Source organism: Scyliorhinus torazame, chromosome 1 (assembly GCF_047496885.1).
Source record: "Scyliorhinus torazame isolate Kashiwa2021f chromosome 1, sScyTor2.1, whole genome shotgun sequence".
Lineage (NCBI taxonomy): Eukaryota > Metazoa > Chordata > Chondrichthyes > Carcharhiniformes > Scyliorhinidae > Scyliorhinus > Scyliorhinus torazame.
Window position 1 is genome coordinate 106,182,619 of NC_092707.1, and position 20,266 is coordinate 106,202,884.

At 48.6% G+C, this 20,266-nt stretch overlaps 1 protein-coding gene across 2 annotated transcripts in view; it reads right to left on the reverse strand.

Annotated features, from left to right (window-relative positions):
• Window positions 1–20,266, reverse strand: part of LOC140410772 (glutathione hydrolase 1 proenzyme-like) — a 494,093-nt gene that overhangs the window by 40,957 nt on the left and 432,870 nt on the right. For both annotated transcript variants that reach the window (XM_072499388.1, XM_072499379.1), the window contains 2 exons: window positions 11,004–11,191; window positions 4,980–5,107 (listed from right to left, as the gene is read on the reverse strand). In XM_072499388.1, the coding sequence (XP_072355489.1) occupies window positions 4,980–5,107; window positions 11,004–11,191 (316 nt within the window). The remainder of the gene's footprint in view (window positions 1–4,979; window positions 5,108–11,003; window positions 11,192–20,266) is intronic.

Sequence of the window (20,266 nt, forward strand, 5' to 3'; positions counted from 1 at the left end):
TCCTTCTTCTTAATATCAACTTGTTTGAATCTATTAATCTGGTTCACACTGTTCTCATGAGCAACAAGGTCCCTCTCTCTAGTGAATACTGAAGCAAAATATTCAATTAGGGCCTCCCCCATCTCTTCAGACTCTAGGTACAAGTTCCCTCCACTATCCCTGATCAGCCCTACTCTCACTCTGATCATCCTCTTACTTGCCACTCAAGTTTAGCACAGGGCTAAATCGCTGGCTTTGTAAGCAGACCAAGGCAAGCCAGCAGCACGGTTCGATTTCCCCGAACAGGCGCCGGAATGTGGCGACTAGAGGCTTTTCACAGTAACTTCATTTGAAGCCTACTTGTGACAATAAGCGATTTTCATTCATTTCATTCATTTTCATTTTCATTTCATTTCAAGTGTAGAATGCCTTGGGGTTTTCCCTAATCCTCCCTGCCATGGCTTTTTCATGTCCCCATCTAGCTCTCCTCAGTCCATTTTTGAGTTCCTTCCTAACTACCTTCAAACATCTAGAGCCGTGCCAGATCCTTGCTTCCTCAACCTTACGTAAGCTTCCTTCGTCCTCTTGACTAGAAGCTCCACTTCTCTTGTCAGCCAAGGCTCCTTCACCTTACCATTCCTTCCTCGTCTCAGTGGGACAAAACTATCCAGCACTCGCAGCAAGTGCTCCTGAAACAACCCCCACATGACTATTGTGCATTTCCCCAAGAACAATTGTTCTCACTTTATGCTCCTCAGCTCCTGTCTAACAGCAGTATAATTTCCCCTCCCCCAATTAAATACCTTCCCGTACTGTGTGTTCCTATCCCTCTCCATGACTATGGTCAAGGAGTTGTGGTCACTGTCACCGAAATGCTCTCCCACCGAGATATCTGACACCTGGCCTGGTTTGTTGCCGAGCACGAAGTCCAATAAGTCCTCCCCCCTAGTCGGCCTATCTACATATTGAGTCAGGAATCCTTCCTGCTTCATCTAAACCATTTGCACTAAGGAGGTTCCAGTCAATATTAGGGAAGTCGAAGTCACCCATGACTACAACTCTGCTACTTCTGCACCTTTCCAAGATCTGCTGCCCAATCTGTTCCTCTATCTATCTGCTGCTATTGGGGTGTCTATAGAAAACTCCCAATAAAGTGACTGCTCCTTTCTTGTTTCTGATTTCCTCCTCAACTACCTCCTTTTCTGCAGCTGTGATGCACACTCTAATTAACAGTGCCACGCCCCCTCCTCTTTTACCTCCCTCCCTATTCTTCTGAAAACATCTAAACCCAGAACATCTAACAACCATTCCTGCCCCTGTGAAATCCATGTCTCCGTAATGGCCACACCATCATAGTTCCAAGTACTGATCCATGCTAAATTTATCTCCCTTATTCCTGACACTCCTTGCATTGAAAACTTAACCTGGACAAGAGCGAGGCATTCCCGGTGAACCCAAACTGGGGAGGGACAGAGGTGGAGGGACTAACATTCAAACTAGACCAAAGCAAATTAAACTACCTGAGGATCCAGATAGCCCATGACTGGACATAGATCGACAGGTGGAACCTGACCAGTCTGGCAGAGGAAGTGAAAGAGGACCTTCAGAGAGGGGATGCACTTCCACTTTCCCGGGCAGAGAGAATGCAGACGATCAGAATGAACGTACTGCCGAGATTTCTCTTCCTGTTGAGATCCATACTGATCTTCATCCCCAAGGCCTATTTCCAAAAAGTAGACAAAGTGATCATGGCATTTGCGTGTGTGTGTGGGGGTGGGGGGGGGTGGGGTGGGGGTTAAGAACCAGAGGATCCCTAAGTCGATGCTACAAAGGAAACATGGGCGGTCTAGCCTTATCGAACCTATAGTACTACCACTGGGTGACCACAGCCGAATGGGTGAGGGGATGGATACGAGAACCAACCACGGAATGGGAGAGGCTGGAGGAGTCCTCCTGCAAGGGAACGACCCTCTGAGCCCTCATCACGGCAATGCTCCCATTCCCCCCCCATCAAAGTACACATCTTGCCCAGTGGTGGTAGCCAAACTGAAGACATGGAATTAAATGAGGCAACATTTCGGTTTAACCATGATGTTCCCCCATGGTCCCCATCTGTGGCAACTACAAATTTCCGGCAGCCATGCTTGACGCCATGTTTAAAAGGTGGAGACAGGACGGGGGTACGTTAGCGGTTAGAAACCTCTGCATAGGGGGGCAGACCCACGACCTTGGACGAACTAACAGAGGACCTGGACCTGCTGACGGGACAGGAGCCGAGGAGGCACCTCCAAATTAAACACTTTCTCCAAAAGGAGACGGCAAGATACTCCAGGGCCCCGAGAGACATTCTGCAAGAGGAACTAATCGACACGGACAGTAAGGAGGTGGGGGGGGGAATCCGTGGGAACATATACAGATGGTTACTAGACAGGGCAAGACTACCACTGGACAAAACTAGATGGAAATGGAAGGGCAAACTGTGGACGGAAGTGGGTTGGGGACTTTGGAGCGAAGCCCTGAGCTGGGCCAACTCCATCTCCTCCTGCGCTAGGCCTTCTGCAGTTTAAAGTGGAGTACAGGGCCCACCTGACTAGAATCTGAATGAGCAGGTTCGTCCTGGAAATGGAAGACAAATGTGCAAGGGAGGCCCGGCCAACCACACCCAAATGTTCTGGTCTTGCCCAAGACTTGTTGGGTTCTCGATAGCCTTCTTCAAGACGATGTCCAGGGTAGTGGGGTGAGGGTGGAGCCGTGCCCGAGAGCGGGGTATCGGACCAGCCAGATCTTCATATGGGGAAGAGGGCTGTGCCCTGGTTTTTGCCCTAATCGCGTGCCAGAGAATCCTGCTCGACTGACGATCGGCAGCACCACCCACAGCTGCAGGCTGGCTGGCAGACCTGACGGAATTTCTCCATCTGGAGAAGATCAAGTACACCATCCGAGACTTGGAGGAAGGCTTCCTCAAAGCATGGGAGCAGTTTGTCAGCCTGTTCCAAGATCTATTTGAGGCAAACAGCGACTAGGAAGAGAGGGTGGGGGGAGGGGGAAAGAGAGAGAAAAGACAAGGGAGGGAATGTGTAAGAGACAGCGGAGGAGGGGAGGGAAGGGATCCCAAAGACGGCACAGAGGGTAAGGGGAGAAGGGCAAGGGCCACGCAGGCCCACCACCCCTCCCCACCTCCCAACACCAAACAACAATAAATAAACAAAAACAGCATTTGGGGGGGTGGGGGAAACGGAACATGCCTCCAACAAGGGAAGGGGAAAGGGGGGACTGCTTGTAAAAATTGTTGTACACAGGGCAAAAACTGGCTTGTTAATATCAGACACATTTGAGCTGCTACGCATGTGTCTTACACGTCAAACTGTTAAAGTTGACAGTGCCAGTAAAAATATTTTTGAAAAAGAAAGGAGATGAAGATGAATTATTCTATTTGAAGAGCTAACTGTACTAATATTGAAGCGATGCAATAAGGGAGCCATAATTTGTATGTTTTACTGTGTATTACTGAAAAGGGATGGAAGCAAATTCAATCGTAACTTGCAAAGAGAAATTGTCCAATTACTTGGAAAGGAAAGATTTACAGAGCTACAGGTAAAGAGCAAGAGAGTGGGATTCGGATTTGGATCTATTGTCACGTACCGATTTAGCTGTAAATTTAGATTTAGATTTAGAGTCATGTGTACCAAGGTACAGTGAAAAGTATTGTTCTGTGTACAGTCCAGACAGATTGATTCATACATGAAAACTTAGAACATGCAATAAATACACAATGTAAATACATAAACAGACATCGAGTGAAGCGTACGGAGTGTAGTGCTACACTGTAGGGAAGATGCACGGTGAGATCAGTTCAGTCCATAAGAGGGTCATTCAGGAGTCAGGTAACAGCGGGGAAGAAACTGTTCTTGAATCTATTGGTCGCGTTCTCAAATTTTTGTATCTTCTGCCCGATGGGAGAGATTAGAAGAGGGAATAACCCGGGTGGGAGGGGTCTTTGATTATGCTGCCCCCTTTCCCAAGGCAGCGGGTGGTGTAGACAGAATCATTGGATGGTAGGCAGGTTTGTGTGATGCACTGGGCTGTGTTCACAACTCTCTGTAGTTTCTTACGATCTTCGGCCAAGCAGTTGCCATACCAGGCTGTGATGTAGCCAGGAAGGACACTTTCTATGGTATATCTATAAAAGAGTCAATATGGACAGGCCAAATTTCCTTAGTTTACTGAGAAAGTATCAACACTGTTGTGCTTTTTTGGTCATAGCGTTGGACGTTGGTGGACCAGGACAGATTGTTGGTGGTGTGCACATCTAGGAATTTGAAATCACCAACCATCTCCACCTTGACCCATTGATGCAGGGTGTGCACGATACTTTGCTTCCTGAAGTCAATGGCCAGGTCTTTAGTTTTGCTGACATTGAGGGAGAGATTGCTGCCGTTACACCACTCCACTGGGTTCTCTATCTTCCTTCTGTACTCTGATGAATTGGTTTGCTCTTTCAAAAGCTGGTACAAGGCATGCTGGACTCCAAAGCCTCCCTTTGTTTGTAAGTTTCTGAGCGGGATTCTCCAGTCCCCCAGCCGCGTGTTTCAAAGCCGCGCGCCAATCGCTGGCGGCGGGATTCTATCCTCCCGTCGCTGGTCAATGGGATTTCGCATTGAAACCACCCCACAAAACCCACTGGCGGGGGTGTACCACCGGCGGGACAAGTGAATCCTGACCACCGGACAATCCCAGCAGCTAGGTTTCTTAAAAGGCACAATCCCCACTTTGCAGCATGAAGAGGAGGCACAATCTCTATTAAAATGGTGGCCGGGATTCTCCGACCTCACTCGCGGCCGGGATTATCCCGTGCTGCTGAAAGTGAATGGAGTTTTGGCTGGGAAGCTAGATTCTCCATTCTGACTTGCTGTGGGGCGGCAAAGGAGAAGATCAGAGAATCCTGACCGGTATCTTTAATTATACATCAGTCGAATCTACCCCTCAAAACAGAGCCACACCTGGTTTGATGAAGTTGGCTGGGGAAGGCGGAACATCAAACCCATTCACAATGCCCGGTGAAGAAAAGTCATCCATTTCATTATTGAAAATGATCCCATTGGTGCTGGACCTCACCTTTGACCCAAAGCTGCAAAAACAACAAAATAAGATTTTTTTCTTTATTACAGCAAACATTCCTCATTCCACCCAGCATGTATATAGAAAAACCAGCCCATCCTTGCTGTTCAGGACCTGGGCAGATTTGTATCAGTTATCACTCCTTACTTTCACACAGGTCTTTAAACTCCACAGATTCTAATCAAGGGTGCATGGTTTAAGAACTGTTTTTCCTCATCTTCATTGTTGGTTGGAGCCTCAAGGTGTAACTGTCCTTATTAATGTTCAGACATTAATTGCCTGTTATTTTCTAACTGCAATAACCTCCACGGGGCCCACAGGGATACCCTAATCGATCTTCCCATGGGACTTATGGAATACGAACTTTCCTGCTGGTGGGTGGAGGCCCGTCCAGCTGGGACTCATAATGATCTTGCTTAAAGGCCGGCCTGGACAGGGACCGGCATGTTGATAGTCCCGACTGAGACTTGGTACTGTGTGTATATGCTGCCCTAGCGACCATTTCCTTTGACTGTGAATAAACTAGCCAAACTGGCTTCTCGACCTCCTGGGTCTTCATACTAACCATTATTCTGATGGACTGTCGTGGAAAAGGTGCATCCAAACGAGCAACAAGGGCTGGCAAGATTCCCAGCCACCAGAGTGGACTCTTCAAATTGGCACTTTGCAGACTTACTGTAACAATGACTTCTTGCTCATCCCATTTTCAATGATACATCGCAGAGGCACTGGCCAGGACTTCCCAGTCTTCCTTAGAATCAGGTGGTGCCAGATTAATGGAAAATTGCACGTGTTGCTCCCTCTCCGTAGGATAAACTCGAGCACAACTGGTGTGAGCGGGCACAGCCACCTGGGAGTCATGCAGAAGCTCCGCACCCTCACCCCATATAGAGGAGGAGCGTTTGAGCTAGCCGGGGAGGGGGCTGGATCGCGCCTGTGTGGACGGCGGAATGGGGGCAGTGAGCAATAGCGAGAACCCTCAGAACACACAGTCATTCCTCAAACCTCACGGGAGTAAACATCTCCCAACATTTATCCCCTGTGATGAACTAATGCCATCTCCCTTCTCTTGCACTGAAATCAGACGAGCAGGACAGACCCTCCTCACGCCCCATGGGGACCACAGATCCGAGGGAGACTTCTTGGATATCACCACTGAATAGGCGTCGCATCTGTCACCCGCACCGTCCACCAGTGCAAATACTCCACCTCGGTGGGATTTGCTGGTAGGCAGGCTTCTGGTGAGCACCTCACAGCTGATGGTCCACAGCAGGTGGAGGCAGGAATGTCCCAGAGATCCGACACTGATGAACCCCAGTCGATGACGTGCCTCTAGGTCCAGTTATCCCAGAGTTGCTGAAACTGCAATGGCAGGTTTGCAAGAATCAGGCAGGAATGTTAGCTTCCCTCCTCGGACTGCAGTGCCGTTTGGAGGAGTTGAATCGCCTTCTGTCTGAGGAGTTGGCACTGTCACTCCAATGCAACGAGGCCAACACTGCGAGGGTGGCGTCCGCAGTGGAGACCTTGGTGCAAGAGATGCACTCCAGAGCGGGTGATGTCTGCTCCATGGCTCAGCTCATGACCTCCATGATTGAGGGTATGGGCGCCATGGTGCAGGGCTTCATCTCCATGCGGGTAGGCACAAGTGGGAATCCATGAGTGTCAGTGCTAGACAACGGCAGGGCTTTTGGATCTCACTCCAGCTGCTCCTCTATCCCATCGAGCAGGCTCGAAGGGCTGAATGGACTCCGCCTGTTACGTATGAGCGTGGAAGCGCTATATCTCTCCAATCACTCACACTGATGACTCAGTAAAGATGTGTTGCTCTGGCACAGGCCAGCCCCACCCCAGCATCAACGCTCAGGCCTTTCATTTCTGCCTCACTTCTCCAGTGATGAGGATGCCATGGGCTGACAAAGTGTAGAGGCTGACCCACCCAGAGGTTAGTTCGAGGAACATATCGGGACCCCTGACCTCGGGAGAGGCTGCAGCAGATGAGAGGTCATCCAGCGTCTCTGAACCCCATGACAAGCCTGTTCATGGATAGATTCAGCTCTCTGTCAGGCAGGAGTCAGTCATATCCCTGAGGATGGGAGGAGCATCGCTAAGTCCACAGTGCCAGTCATCATCATTCTCCTGCAGAGTTCGGCCAATTGCGTTTGCGCTCTGCCCATGAACTTCGCTGCACCACAATAATGATGAGAATTCACAGCCCTCGGTGGGAGAGTTCCTCACTCCCTAGTCCTGCTCTTCCCCAAACCGAGAGGCTAAGAGGTCGTCTCTAGCTTGTCGGCTCATGGGGCCCTGGCCATGGCTCAAAGTACTTCCTCTCCCATCTCCGCCGGTTGTACATAACATTTTTTACAGAATTTACAGAGCAGAAGGAGGCCATTCGGCCCATCGAGTCTGCACCGGTCCTTGGAAAGAGCGCCCTACCCAAGCCCACACCTCCACCCTATCCCCGTAACCCGGTAACCCCACCCCACCTTTTTGAACACCAAGGGCAATTTATCATGGCCAATCCACCTAACCTGCACGTCTTTGGGTTGTGGGAGGAAACCGGAGCACCCGGAGGAAACCCACGCAGACACGGGGAGAACGTGCAGACTCCGCACAGACAGTCACCCAAGCCGGGAATCGAACCTGGGACCCTGGAGCTGTGAAGCAACTGTGCTAACCACTGTTCTACCATGCAGCCCTCCTCGACCACCTCCTCATCCCAGGAGACGTGATGCTCCTCGATCTCCTCCTACTCTAGCTAGTCTCCCTTATGGAGCACCAAGTTGTGAAGAGAGCAGCAGACCACAATAACATGGGGCACCTGCTGGGGGTTGTATTAGAGGGTACCCCCCACCGTACGGTCCAGGCACCGGAACCGCAGTTTGGGCAATCCAATTACCTGCACGAACAGTGCACGTTGAAGCATGAGCCGACCCTGGACATGCCTGCCAAGCAGACGAAGCTCAAGGCTCTGACGTTCTGGCTCTCCTGGTCCCGCTCCAAGTTAATCTACATGTGGGCCCTCAAATAAAGGGCATCTGTCACCTCCCTAATGCATTTGTGGGAAATGCCACATAGATCACCGGTGCTGCACTGAAACGAGCCACTCACGAACAAGCTCACAGGGGCGGATACTTTAAGAACCACGCTCGTTGGATGTCCTCCCATTCCATGTGGTTCCAGCTGTTGCAGAACATGGCAAAGGTGGTCCACTGTCCCCTGAGATAGATGTAGTTTACTCTGCCACCAACATCTGCAGGTAAGATGTCCGATGTCAGAAGACCCTTTGCTGGTGGTGCCAGTGGTGTTTCCTATCTGTGGTGCTGCACCCGGTACATCTATGGGCGCAGCCTCCGGCTCCTCTGCAGAGCACTGGTCCTGGCTTTGTGCAGTGGTATGTTGCTGTCTCTGCTGTTGCTCGATCGCTATGAATTGAAATGGTGGGCGGGATTCTCCCAGCCCCGCGCCGGGCCGGAGAATCCCCGCGAACGGGCTACGCCGCCCCGACACTGGCTTGCGATTCTCCACAGTGCGGAGAATCGACGCCATCGGCAACGGCGTGGTTGACGCGGCGCCGGTCGTGGGCCGCTCTACGCGGCCGGCCTGCCGATTCTCTGGCTCGGATGGGCCGAGCGGCTGTAGGAAAAGAGCCGAGTCCCACCGGTAACTCCACAGGCTCCATGATTCTCCAGAATTATAAACTGAAAACACCAAAGCGAGCATTGAGGATCCCTGTCAGAGTCCTGACCCTCAGCCCTTCACTCCTCTGGCACCTCCACCTCTGCGCTTCCCTCTTAGTGAGTGCCTATCCACCCACTAAACCTCACAGCCTCCCCTCTCACATTGGCACATCCCCACTGTTGTCCCTCTCCACTCCACCAGGATGTGGCACCTGGACCCTCGAGGATGTCAATGGCACCTTTCCCACGACCATTCCCCAAGCCCCACCCCAAAACCTTGCATCAGGTGACAGGGCTATTGAGTAGATGCATGGAACCAGTGTCTGCGTCCTCACGGGGGACCTCAAAGATGCTCCCTTTATGACCTTGAATGGGTTGAGGTGATGGTAGGCCTCACCATGAAGCCTTGCATTGGAGTATACATCTGTTACATTATCGGATCAGACCCGAAATTTATATTAGAAAACTGCACGAGAACCCTAACAATTTTTCAATTTGTAAACTGAGGAAACAATGCCTCCCCCCCAGGAGTGATTCCACTGACACATAGGGATTTTTTTTGTATTAGAACAAACTTTATTATTAACACAGGATTAATCCCATTAACATCCAAGAAAGAAACATCTTTTAAATTAACAGTTAAACAGTTCATTAAAAAAATAACAAAAGGCCTTTGAGCTTACTTTTCCATTTACTGCTAAAATCTCAATTCAGCAAAATCCACACACAGGTCAAATGCCACTTATGAATAAAAGTTAACATTTAGTGGTTTACAGATTTATTCGCAAAGTCTTTGGAGAGAAGCTTTCAGAAGCCAGTCCGAGAAACACAACTCCTTTCTTCAGAACCTAGAGCAGAACTCTAAGAATGAAATTAAAAACAGGCAAAGGGCAGGGCTGAAAATGAAACTCAAAAAGACCCAGCCCCTCCCATGAGTGATATCATAGTCTACCTAGCTGTTAACCCCTCAATCACACCTTTAGCAGACATATAATCTGGATACCTTACCTTTTAATAACATTACTGTACAGGAATATAATACAATTTGGAGAACTATTTCCTCCACCCATCAAACATTAGTGTAATCTGTGTAATGTTAATGTATTTATGAGCATTGGAGTTCAATGCTTGGGGCCAATGTTTCCCAAGGGTTAAAAGCTTGGCTCAAATCAATGGCACTGATGTGTAGCTCTGAAGGTTTCAATGACATAACTGACTACTCAATGCAGGGTGAGGTAGCATAACAGGAAATTGACTGCATCTTATGGAAGACGAGGCATAACTGATTAGGAGGAAGCCTGAAATTAGCATGACAAGCACATATGTCAAGGGTACCCTCATTCTCCCAGTTCACAGCCCAACACATTAATTCCTGACAGTCAAACTTCCTTAGCAAGTGGATTTAAATTTCCGTACAACTTAATTCTTTGTTCTCACAGTGCTAGTGTGGGATTTACTCATATTGCAGACGTTCTCCCCTAGGTAAGAGGTTCTTCAGGCCTCATGAAGCAGAGATGCAACCCATTCCTGAGTCCCCCACTCTGCCCTTACAGCCTTACCCCTCAAGTAATCCCCACTCAAGAATCTCACAGTGGTGACCTTCAGTGCTCACCTCTTCCCACCCACATTCCAGCTCCCACTAAGGATGGACACTCCTTCAGTGGTGATTTGAGCACTAGTCCAGCAAGGAGGACACAGGAGCATTGCCTGCACGCCAGCCTCCAGACCCCATTAAAGGAAAAGGCGCCTCGAAGTGACGGGAGGATGAGGCCTGCGAGGAACACCTGCCCCAGAGATTGAGAGAGTGAATTGCAGCCCCGGCCCGGAGTTGGATTCAACTGTGTCCTCCATGTCCTCTCCAGAACATCCTGAGCATTGAACACCCTGGAGATTCATGGCTGCCTGACCGCTGACCTCTGCTACCCCCTTAGTGGTGAGGCCGCCAGGATCATGTTTATGTAGACCTGTTGCAAATGGTGCTGGCGTGACATCACGCCGGTGCTCACTGAATACTCAGTGAGGGCGGAAGATCTGGAGTGTCCCACAACGTCCGCTGGTGAACCTCCTGTTGTGGCTGAAGGTAGCTGGGGATAAGTTCACAAACCAGCCTCCCCCCTCTCCCCTCTGACACTCAACCAGAGGAAGAGACAGAAGTATTGCTAAGAAAGATGTAAAAAGGAGATGCTATCGTCATGAATGAGTAATTTAAGACGAGAAGGTTCTTACTAAAAATTAATGGTGCTGGTTACTGACACGGCGCTGCCATCCTCTGCTACAAGGGACAAATGGGCAGTCCCGTGATTATCGATGGTGTAGAAATCGGGCTCATAATATTGCATCGAATGCGTGGTCTCGTCTGTGATTTTAGCCCAAAGCTGTGCTGCAAAATGGTTTGCTGTCATATTGGCAATGAGCTGTTAATGAAAAAGATTCAGAGAACAAAGTGATTAATGGATTGGATCAGTAATTGACCTTCCAGCTCGGAGATAAGGTTTTTAATGCAGCCCAGACTCAGTGGATGGAAGTCCCCAATCAGCTGACAGTCCAGGGGTTTGTCCAATCTCAGCCGAATGCGCAGAAGAGCACGGTCAATACAAAATTCTCAGTCTCATTCAAACAGAACACAAGACAGATGGTGTTGGAAATGGGGGTGGGGGTCTGTAGATAGCGGAAGATGCCCTCCTGACATGGGGCCGGAAGCACATCATTCGGGTAGTGGCCAACCAGCCTGGCGAGTTCCAGCAACTGGTACACAAAATTCCAACAACTCAGCTTCTATTTCAGAGAATCAGAATGGAATCGTAAAGAATACAATTCTAAGATTCATTCTGATCAAAATGCACAGGACAAGCCCTTTTGGCCCATCATAGTGATGCTAGCTCATTAAAAGATCTGTCCAATTTGTACCACTTACCAGCTCTTTCCCCACAGATCTGCAAATTTTCCCTTTTCCAGGATAAATCTAATTTCATTTTGAATCTGCTTCCAGAGTCAGGTTGAGCATTTCAGGTTTTAACAGCTTGCTTTGTAAAAACATTCCCCTCATCTTCCATTTTATTAGGGTGCATGGTGGCGCAGTGGTTAGCACTGCTGCCTCACGGAGTCGAGCTCCCAGGTTCAATCCCGGCCCTGGGTCACTGTCCGTGTGGAGTTTGCACATTCTCCCCGTGTCTGCGTGGGTTTCACCCCCACAACCCAAAGATGGGCAGGTTGGGTGGATTGGTCACGCTAAATTGCCCCTTAATTGGAAAAAAAAATTGTGTACTCTAAATTGAAAAACAAACTTCCTTTATATTGTCCGTCATTCTAAAGCTATGTTCCCCGATTTACCCTCCTATAATAATAATCTTTATTGTCACAAGTCGCCATACATTAACACTGCAATGAAGTTACTGTGAAAAGCCTCTAATCTCCACACTCCGACGCCTGTTCGGCTACATAGAGGGAGAATTCAGAATGTCCAATTCACCTAACAGCACGTCTTTCCGGACTTGTGGGAGGAAACCGGATCACCTGGAGGAAACCCACACAGACACGGGGAGAACGTGCAGACTCCGCACAGTGACCCAAGTCGGGAACCGAACCTGGGACCCTGGCGCTGTGAAGCAACAGTGCTAACCACTATACCACCGTGCCACCCTGCCTGTGGAAACAGCTTTTCCTTATTCCTATGAAAATCCTTCCGAACTTTGAACATCTCTATTAAATTTCATCGTAACCATCCCAGCTCTAAAGAGAACAACCCCGCTTTCTCTTTTCTCTCCATATAACTGAGGTCCCTCAGCCCTATTTGCACCAATTTATTACAAACTCATTCGATTTTGTGTTTGAATTTCACGGGGTCTCGAATTCTGATCAAATTTAGATCAAGCTGCGCTATCTCACTGGTGGGGAATTACCAAAATCTGAACGATAAGATCCAGTAGGATTATGGCACTTACAAATTAATGGTCACAGCCATTATAATTTATACGACATCTGAAGATCCCCATGACGGTACATTTCTGGTCAACAATAAATTCATAGGACCAAATTTTTGTTTTTTGAGACTAAGTGCAGTGGCAGCGGCCCTGGTGGTTGCCTTTCCCGCTGGCCAGAACATTGAGCCAGAACGTTGAACACACCATGCCTAGGCACGGGGCTCTGACAATGCCTCCTCACCACACGCTGGCAGGTGTCTCTGGGCACCAATCAGAGCCTGAAAACTCTGCATTTGTTGATAGGCTCATTTGTATTTGTTGAGCCTATCAGCAGGCAAAGCAGAGCAAAATCAGACACTGATTGGTCGAGCCCGCGTAGAGTGGGAAAACAGACTGCTCCGAACGTCGACGCACGCATGTGTGAGGAGCGAGAGGCGACAAGGCGAGAAGGGAGCGAAGCAAAAGATCTGACGCGGGATTCTCCGTTAGCCGACACCGAAATTGGGAAATGCGATTGGGTGGGGAATAGCTTCCGATGCTAAAATCGCAGCAGGCGCCGATTTGACGCCAAATCACGATTTTCCGTCACCTCAAAAACAGCGTCAATGCGTTTCACTCCGCATGTACAGTAGACACCGTTTGTATATCATTAGCGGGCCCGACCCGGTATTCTCCGGGGCCTCCGATGGACCGAGTTCCCGACGATGTGGTTCACTTGTGCTTTCAAAAACCGTGAAACCGGCGTGGCGGCTGCTGAGGGAGAGAGAGGGGGTGCAGAAGGTGTCCAACATTGCCATAGTTTGCTGACGGTTGTGCCGCTGGAGGGGGGGCATCTGCCAGGCCCGGGGAGGGGGGGGGGGCAGGGGGATGTAGTGGGAGGTGACCAGGTGGTGGGCTGTGGGGTCGGGGTGGACGGGCACAGAACACCATTGCTGCAGCCGGCAAGGCTGCCATGCAGCAGTGCACACCACTAAGAGCCCACTGTGAACCTAGGGCCACAGGTCGTATAGGTGTCCCCCCAGGCCACCCTCCCCTAAGTGTTCACTGGCCCCAGCTGACCCATCAGCTGTATGGCCGTGCTCCAGCACAACCAGTGCCATCGTTTTGTCTGGGATAAGTGTGTGTGGGGAGTGTAAAGTGTATGTGCAACTGCAGCTTGTCAGCCTCCTGAGTTTCAATCACGGACTGTTTTTCATTGGAATCGATTGTTTTCCACGCGACACGGTTGCTAGCCCCTCAATGGTAACGGAATCGGTCCAGATGCAGCGCTGGTCTTTCTGTCGTAAAAGTCCACGGATGTTGGCATCCCGGCCCCAGTGATTTACTTGAGCAAAAAAAAGGCGCAACCAGCAGGTTTCCCAACCCAGGACTGGGGCAGGCCAGCCAGTGAGGCGTGGTACCGGGTGAAAGCCACGAGCCAAGATGAGTCAGCCAGTCAGCAGCCGTCGAGCAACGAGAGGAGCAGGCAAGGGGCGACACGACCCATTTAGGGTCATCTTAAAGCTATGTGTGCGTTAATTCAAAGATGTCAATTATCGGGTAGAACTGATTATTGGCTCAGTTTGATTATTATATTATTGGCTTAGTTTGATTATTATATTATTGGCTCAGTTTGAAAAAGAGTGTTCTTATTGGGGCAAATTCCTGAAACATGTTGCTGCCCCAGTCAAACTGCTATCTTCCTTGGGACTACCTTGAAGAGGACATGACAAGTCATCAGTGTCAACTCAAAGAGATACTTTTTTTAGCCTGCCTTGAATATCTCAGTGAAGCGCGAGTGCGATCAGGCCAGGGTTGCACTGCATGGGTGTTTGGGGAGGGGTGTGGGGGGGCCACGGACCTCTCTTATTGCGTTCGGGCTGGGGTGGAGGTCGGGGATTGATTCGGGGGCCTCGGAGATCAGGACGCCATTTAAAAATGGCATCCCAATCGCTCGTTACAATGGAGAGTTCCAGCGAGCGAGCTCCTCACTGTACAAAACGGGGCTATGTGCGGCCAACACGAGTCATGTTGCATAGTCATGTGTTTCTCAGCATTGCAAGTGCCGGGAAACACGTGGCTAAACGCGCTTGCTCAGGGACTTTGTTCCCTTTTGAGACAATTGCGCCGATGGTCACTGTGGTAGTCACCACTGATGTATATATTGTATATATAGGATGTTGATATAGGTGCTTTACGGTAAGGCCCCTGTACTACAGGTACGGGGGTAGATCCCTGCCTGCTGGTTCCACCCAGTAGGCGGAGTATAAATATGTGTGCTCCCAGTACAGCAGCCATTTTGTCAGCTGCTGTAGGAGGCCACACATCTCAGTGTAATAAATCCTCAATTACATCCTACTCTCGTCTTTGTGTAATTGATCGGGCATCAGTCACTTTTTGGGAGAATTCTGCCCAATACCTGTCACAAATGCTTCCAATGAACTTTTTTTTTTGTATTGAAAAGAGTTAAAACATTATTTGGGCAGTACGGTGGGTCAGGAACATCTGACAACTTCAACAATTGAGGATTGAAAGTGTGTCTTTACAAGATTTTACTTCCGGTGAAGTTATTGATGATTTTATGAAGAAAAAGTACAGAAAAAAAGCTATTTAAATTGCCAACCTAACATATGATGAAGCAAGAAAATCTTAGAAATCTTTCCATCTTCCATATTCTCTGGTTTAAATTCTGTTTTTCAAAATGGACCATTGCAGGTCTGATATAATGGCTGCAGCTAGTCACATGCTGATTGTCCTAATCACCCTCAAGACAGACCTTCAGAAAATCTCTGCTGAGACAAAGAACAGAATCCTGCAGACAGAGCCACTGATACTGAACTTGGACTCACTGGGCACTCCACTCACGTGAATTTACAGCCATAACTTCTTTGATTTTGCGGGAAAAAGTAAGAAAGTTAACATTTGAAACTGAACGAGACTCTGAAATATACTGAGGCTGAAAACATTGAATCACTGGAAAATGAAGCTAGAGAAGTAGTAATGTGGAACAAACATTATGGCAGAGGGACTGAAAAGGTACTTTACATCAGTCTTCACGGTTCAAGACACCAGTGGTGTAGCAGAACTTCAAAAGAGTCAGGGGGCAGAGGTGAGTGTAGTGGCCATTGCTAAGGAGAAGGTGCTGAGGAAGCTGAAAGGTCTGAAGGTGGATAAATTAGATTTGTTTTGTTTCCAGGGCAGCACGGTAGCACAGTGGTTAGCACAATTGCGTCACAGCTCCAGGGTCCCAGGTTTGATTCCGGCTTGGGTCACTGTCTGTGCGGAGTCTGCACATCCTCCCCGTGTGTGCGTGAGTTTCCTCCGGGTGCTCCGGTTTCCTCCCACCGTCCAAAGATGTGCAGGTTAGGTGGATTGGCCATGATGAATTGCCCTTAGTGTCCAAAATTGCCCTTAGTGTTGGGTGGGGTTACTGGGTTATGGGGATAGGGTGGAGGTGTTGACCTTGGGTAGGGTGCTCTTTCCAAGAGCCTGTGCAGACTCGATGGGCCAAATGGCCTCCTTCTGCACTGTAAATTCTATGATAAATCACCTGGACTGGGTGGACTACACCCCAGGGTTCTGAAGAAGATAGTTGAGGAGATTTGGTGGTGATGTTTCAAGAATCACTGGAGTCAGGGAGGGTCCCAGTGGACTGGAAAATGGCTAATGTAACACCGCTGTTTAAGAAGGGAGGGAGGCAAAAGATGCGAAACTATAGGCCAGTTTTTTTGACTTCGGACGTTGGTACGATTTTGGAGTCTATTATTAAGAATGAGATTGCAGAGTACATGGAAATGCATGGTGAAATGGGGCTGAGTCAGCATGACTTCATCAAGGGGCGGTCATGTCTGAAAAATCTATTAAACTTCTTTGAGGAGATAATGAGGAAGTTGGACAAAGGAGAACCAATGGACATGATCTATTTGGATTTCCAGAAGGCCTTTGATAAGGTGTCATACAGGAGGCTGCTCAATAGGATCAGAGCCCATGCCGTTAGGTGCAAGGTACTGACATAGTGTAAGGATCCTCCTGTTTAATCCCTGTCTGTTCCCCTTTCCTCCTTCTACTTTCCGTTAAGCTGTTCGCTATTGCCATTTTTTGTTCATGGATGGTTAATGCCTTTAAGACCAAGCAGCTTACCTTTAATATAAAAACAGGAAACTCCAGCAGGATGTGCTGTTTGGTCTGACATCAGCGATGACACCTTATGATGGACTTGGCAGCCAATGAGCTGTTCTGAAGTGTCAGGTCTTAGTTGATACGCGATGCTGATCAGTGCTGATCATTTTGGCATTTTCTGCAGAGCTAGGAAGGTTTGATCTTGGTTTCATTTTTAAACTCCTGCAGCAGATAAACACTTCTGCTGGAGCTATCCCCAGGTAAATAGATCCAGCCAGCTATTTCTCTCTATCCAGCCTGTGTGTATTTAATTCCTGAAGGCAGAGCTGCATGGGAACTCTTTGCGTTTCTTTCCCTGAAAGGTTAACAGACCTCTATAAAATCTCATGGAAGCTGCTTATCTGACACTGTTTTCCTCAGTAAAGCTAGGGGACATTCTGGTGAGTCTCGAAACCAGTTCAGTTTAAGCCACAGGCTGAAGCTGGGGAGAAGGTAAGATGGCGAGTCTTAAGAATAAAACAGGTCTGCGACTTCTTTTTATTGATGCCCCGAGGGTAATTAAAGTTAAAATGACTCCCCTAGAGGAAACCCTACACCCTGGGAGTCCTGACTCAATGCTCCTGCCAGAAGATCCTTATTAGCAATCCAACAGATGGTTTCAATCACTCAGCATCCTGAGAAGACAACCTGCTGCTGCACCGACTTCAACATCCAAAGCAAGGACTCTCATCTTCCAATTCATATTAATCTTATTATTATTTTATTCCTTTCCCTCCCACTGTGTGTGTCTGTCGTGTGTGTGTTTGGGTAGAGGGTTGGACAGTTAAAGGGGGGAGTAGTTGATTGGCTGGCCGTTATTCTATTATAATTGTTGCATATTTCAACTTTGTTCTTGTTATAAATAAACAGTTATTGTGTTCAACTTTCAAACCTGGTGGCTATAACTTAATGAGCAGTCAAGGGGTCAAAGCTTCTGCAAACTTCATATGAACTATTAGTTAAATCACTTGTGTTGGAACTCTGAGATCTGTGGGATTGGAATCGACCGGGCACTAGCCCAGGGTGTCATAACAGTGGACAGAGGATTGGCTGACTGGCAAAAGGCAGTGAATGGGGATAAATGTATTTTTCAGGATAGCAGCCGGTGACTGGTGAAGTCCCACAGGGGTCTGTGTTGGGACGACAACTATTCACGATATACATTAGGGATCTTGAAGAAGGAACTGTGGGCATTGTTGCTAAGTTTGCAGATGATACAACAATATATTGGGAGACAGCTAGTGTTCAGGAAGTGGGGAGGCTGCAGAAGGACTTTGCAGGCTAGGAGAGTGAGCAAAGAAGTGGCAGATGGAATAAAATGTGGAAAAGTGTGAGGTTATGCACTTTTTGATGGGAAGACTAGAGGCATAGACTATCTTGTAAATGGGGAAAGGCTTCAGAAATCTGAAGCTCAAAGAGAATTCTATTAAGGTTAACATGCAGGTTTATTTAATGACTTAGGCAGGCCTTTGAGATTGGCCAAATAGAATATGAGTTCCCTGATTAGTGGTCCAATCAGGGAACCCCTTTCTCTGTATATAACAGGGAGTGTCAGATCTTCTACAGTCCCAGTGTAGACAGTGAGCTGAATGCACCTGGTTGTTTGGCTGTTGGTTTTGTAAATAAAAGGAATTCTGGTGACGGGACTTCTGCCTCCGAGGACTTATTACAGTGGCGACGAGGAAAACGGAACGACCCGAAGGAACCTGCTCATTAGCAGCCACTGCATATTGAGGGTAAGCCACTGACAGGCAAAATGTCTTTATTTGGGAAGTTGGACTCTTTTGACCCTGCAATGGAAGACTGGGCCCAATATGCAGAGCAGATGAAGTACTTTTTTAGAGCAAACGATATAATTCCGGATGAAAAGCAACAGGTCATTCTGCTGACCGTGTGTGGACCAGCAGCCTTTGCCATTATGCGCAGTCTCACTTTTCCGGAGGCACCGGACACGAAAACTTTCCAGGAATTGTCAGACTTAGTAAAAGAGTACTATGACCCTAAACCACCTCTGATCCTGCGGAGGTACTGGTTTTAGTCAGCATTCCGAGACACTGGGGAGTCAGTTACAAACTTTTTAACAAGATTAAGGCGATTAGCAGAGGCTTGCGAATTTGACCTAATGCTAAATGAGACTCTCCGAGACCGGTTGGTGTGCAGAATTAACAATTTAGCAATACAGAAACGTCTGTTAGCAGAGGCCGAGCTGGATTGCAAACAAGCATTGCAGCTGGCTTTGTCCTTAGAAAAAGTGGCAAGCGGAACACATGAGTTACAGGGTACTCCGATGGAGGTAGACACCCACACCAGTGAAACTGAGTTAAGGGACTATCGCTGGGGGATAGGCAACTGCATAGCCACCCTCAGGAATGACTCGGATACTAAGTTACCCAGGCCCTCTCGCAGAACCGCTCCCACGCAAGGGAAAATTAGGTCCAGACAGAAGGCAGCCCCTGCAGCTTTTCGCCTAGCAAAATATTGTAGTTGTTGCCAAAGATCGGAGCCAGAGAGGAGAAATAGAAGCCCAAAACCAGCTTCTTGGAGAAGGACACGTAAGCTGGGGTACAGGAGAATGCACACCCTAGCAGCCCCACCTATCTCAGACGAAGAACAACTAAATTGTGTAATGATGGTTAAATCAAAACCCATTAAATTATCCATAAGGTTGAATGGACGCCCACACTGATGGAAGTTGACACGGGAGTAGCCGTATCAGTGATAGGGGAAACAGTATTTAATAAAATTCGCACTGGACTCCAACCCTTATCTCTAACCAGGACCTCGGCAAAACTGAGGGCATACACAGGGGAACCACTGAGAATGTTGGGCACAACACATGTACCTGTGGCTTATGGAGAGCAACTGATTAGGTTGTCTTTAATGGTAGTGAAAGGTGCGGGACCAAGCTTATTGGGACGAAACTGGCTAAAAGAGATCCATTTGGATTGGGTAAACATGTTCCAGCTGGAAAATGGTCGCCTGAGCGAACTCCTGTGCAGGTACCCAGAGGTTTTCCGAGAAGGACTCGGAGCAATAAAGGGAGCAAAGGCGACATTAAACATAGATCCAGAGGCAGTCTCAAAATTCTACAAGGCCCGACCAGTACCCTTCGTGTTAAGGCAGAAAGTCGATACGGAAATCAAAAGATTGGAGCGCGAGGGAATAATAAAACCGGTCCAGTTTGCAGAATGGGCGGCACCCGTGGTGCCTATCCTTCAGCCGGACGGATCGGTCCGCCTTTGTGGAGATTTCAAACAATTGATGCATCATTACCGGGCAGCACGGTAGCACAAGTGATTAGCACTGTGGCTTCACAGCGCCAGGGCCCCAGGTTCGATTCCCGCTGGGTCACTGTCTGTGCGGAGTCTGCACGTTCCCCCGTGTCTGCGTGGGTTTCCTCCGGGTGCTCCGGTTTCCTCCCACAATCCAAAG